The sequence below is a fragment of the Pinus tabuliformis genome, chromosome 1_2 (assembly GCF_031772625.1).
Source record: "Pinus tabuliformis cultivar Carrire ecotype Pingquan chromosome 1_2, CPIR1, whole genome shotgun sequence".
Classification (NCBI taxonomy): domain Eukaryota; kingdom Viridiplantae; phylum Streptophyta; class Pinopsida; order Pinales; family Pinaceae; genus Pinus; species Pinus tabuliformis.
Genome location: NC_142298.1, coordinates 99,803,582 through 99,806,348, shown reverse-complemented (window position 1 = coordinate 99,806,348; position 2,767 = coordinate 99,803,582). Strand labels below are relative to the sequence as shown.

General features: G+C 35.6%; 1 protein-coding gene across 1 annotated transcript; it reads right to left on the bottom strand.

Moving 5' to 3' along the window:
* Positions 1-855: 855 nt before the first annotated feature.
* On the bottom strand, positions 856-2,099 carry LOC149204677 (glutathione S-transferase U15-like). Its single transcript, XM_089393348.1, has 2 exons — positions 1,695-2,099; positions 856-1,550 (listed from the first exon to the last, which is right to left on the bottom strand). The coding sequence occupies exons 1-2, from the start codon at positions 2,028-2,030 to the stop codon at positions 1,179-1,181; spliced, it is 708 nt and encodes a 235-aa protein (XP_089249474.1). The 5' UTR covers positions 2,031-2,099; the 3' UTR covers positions 856-1,178.
* Positions 2,100-2,767: the final 668 nt, after the last annotated feature.

Genomic DNA, 2,767 nt, shown 5'->3' with positions numbered 1-2,767 from the left:
TCGTTTCTTTAGGTCCGATAGACCAAAGTTTGGTCTCAGTGGACGTTAACCATCATCATCGTCATCATAATATCACATCATAATCATGATATCTTTTTATAAAATTCTAATTTCTCCTTACTTTTTTCTTTAACTTAAAAATCATACATATATTTTAAAAGACTCAAAAAGACTATAATAAACTTCTTATTTAATATAATAGTAGCCATTATTACCTTAAATTATAATTTAAATCATAATCATTATAAAAAAATATGAAAAAAAATAAAAAATTCTATTAAAACAAAATAATAATTATAAAAACGATAAACATTAAAAATTATCTTATATATCCAAAAAAAAATTAATAAAATCCAATCAAAATATAAAATTAATATTTCATCTTCCTTACATCTTGTTCCATTCAAACATCATAATAATTTTTCATTATCTTATATCCTCCCTCAAAAAAATAATAATAAGATCCCATCAAACTTTAAAGTTAATATTTCATATTCCTTACATCCCGTTAGATTCAAACATAATAATATTTTATTATTATTATTTTTCAAAAAAAAATCCAATCAAACTTTAAAGTTAATATTTCATCCATTCAAACATAATAATAATTTTTAATTATCTTATGTCCCCACCAAAAAATTAATAATAATAAAATCAATCAAACATTAAAGTTAATATTTCGTATGTCCTACATCCCCTTACTATGTATTACATTCTATACAAACGCTTGCATTTCATTTCGTGATCAAAGGAGACTGAACAGGGCGATGCCAGCGACAGTATCGGCGAGATTCATCAAAAACTTGTTGCGAATAAATAATGTACATTGAACATAGGACTGCATTTCACTCTAAATAATGTACTTGTTACATTCTAGAAACACTTGGATTTCATTATCTTCTATTACATTCGTAATCAACGCATATTGAACAGGGCGATACCAGCGACAGTATCGGAGAGATTCACCAAAAACTTGTTGCGAATAAATAATGTACATTGAACAGAGGAATGCTAGGTATAGTACCGGCGAGATTCACCAAAACATTATTCACACTAATTAACATAAAACAGCTATACTTCAAGACCAGCTGAATAAAAAGACACTGACTATGAACAGCACTCATCTTAAATATAATCTTTCTGTCTGTCCTCAGCTTATAAGACCGGCATGGTTTGCCCTAATTAGCAGTAGGTGGTGAAATCATCCTGGCTTTCCTAACAGGTATATATTCCGCCGGATCTGGCATAACTTCTTTCACTACATCGATTTTACAGAATCGATCCATCCATGCGCTCAACAACGGCATTTTCTCTGGGTCTATTAAAACGCTATCGGTAGCCTTCTCGACGCTTTTAATAAACGACGACAAACCACCCAATGCGATGTCAATCGAGCCGATCTCATCCCCTCCAAAATACACTTTTCCGGCGAAGCAGTGGTTGGTTCGCAGAGCTTCCTCTATCAAAAGAAAGTTGGTAACGCTCTCTTCCACTGCTTTCTGTAGCTGCTCGCCTGGGCCATAGAGAGCTGCTTCCATAGATGGGAGGAGCTGAACGCACACATTGAAACCATGAGTATATTCGTCACGGAATAGAAAAAACATAAGTGGAACTTTCGAAGACACAAATTCCAGACAAGGAAAGGGTCGATGAGATATGAATGCAGGCGATTACTAATGAATGAATTAAATTACCTTATCGTCTACAAAGGCAGCCCAAAAGCGAGCAATGGCTCGCTCATATGGATCTTTGGGCATAAGATTTGGTCCCTTATTTCCCCATGCCTCCTCGATGTATTGCACAATAATCATGGATTCACAAACAGGCTTTCCATTGTGGATAAGAACTGGAACTTTCTTGTGAACAGGGTTTGATTTCAGCAGCAGCTCGCTCTTAGGGTGCATGAAATGCTCTTGGATGATCTCGAAATCGATACCTTTAAGAGCCAGAGCAATGCATACCCGCACCACGAAGGGACTCAGAGTCACACCTAGCAGCTTTACTTGCCCCTTTTCCCCCTCCGTTGCCATTTCTCTGAAAATATATTTGGAGTTTTATGTGTCTTCCTCTTCTATCTCGGATATGCTATTGCTAATTCCCCCCGACTACTATATATCGCTCCAAGAAGAGTCCCGACCTTGCACGAAAACTAGCTGTTTCGTGACCTTACATCCCATCAAAGTGAAAAGTAGAGACCGCAGACGTAATGCATGATTTCACTTTATCGTCTCAAAACAATTTTCTAATGAAGTTGCTAGCTTAATTATCTAGCAATTTTGAATCCGGTTTTATCCTTTTTATTTGAGTTTTTCCTTTGATTTCTGGGTCAGATTAGGTTGCCTAGTATTGTCTCATAGATTAATGCGAGGTTATGTCAAAACCCCAAGGGACATCCGATTAATGGGAGATCAATGACCAGGAAGCAGGTGAAACTAAACGAAAGAGGGATCTTTGAATCTTTGAAGTACGAGACAATGTTTGGCTTTCTGCCACGTCATCGAAGACTATACTATGAGCGGATAAATGAAGAGGAGTTTAGGTTGAACTTATGTAAGATCGTCTGATTGACGATCTAAAATGTAGCCGAGGATAGAGAAAATACAATTTAGGAAAATGGAGAGAAACAGCGATGGCATTTTAAATAGTAGGATTGTGGGCACAAGCTGAATTTATATCATGATGGGTCGAGGTAGACCATTAGGACTAGATGCCAAATATGGAGAATTATACTCATGATATTGTGAAGTTGTTGATAACGATGTTAATA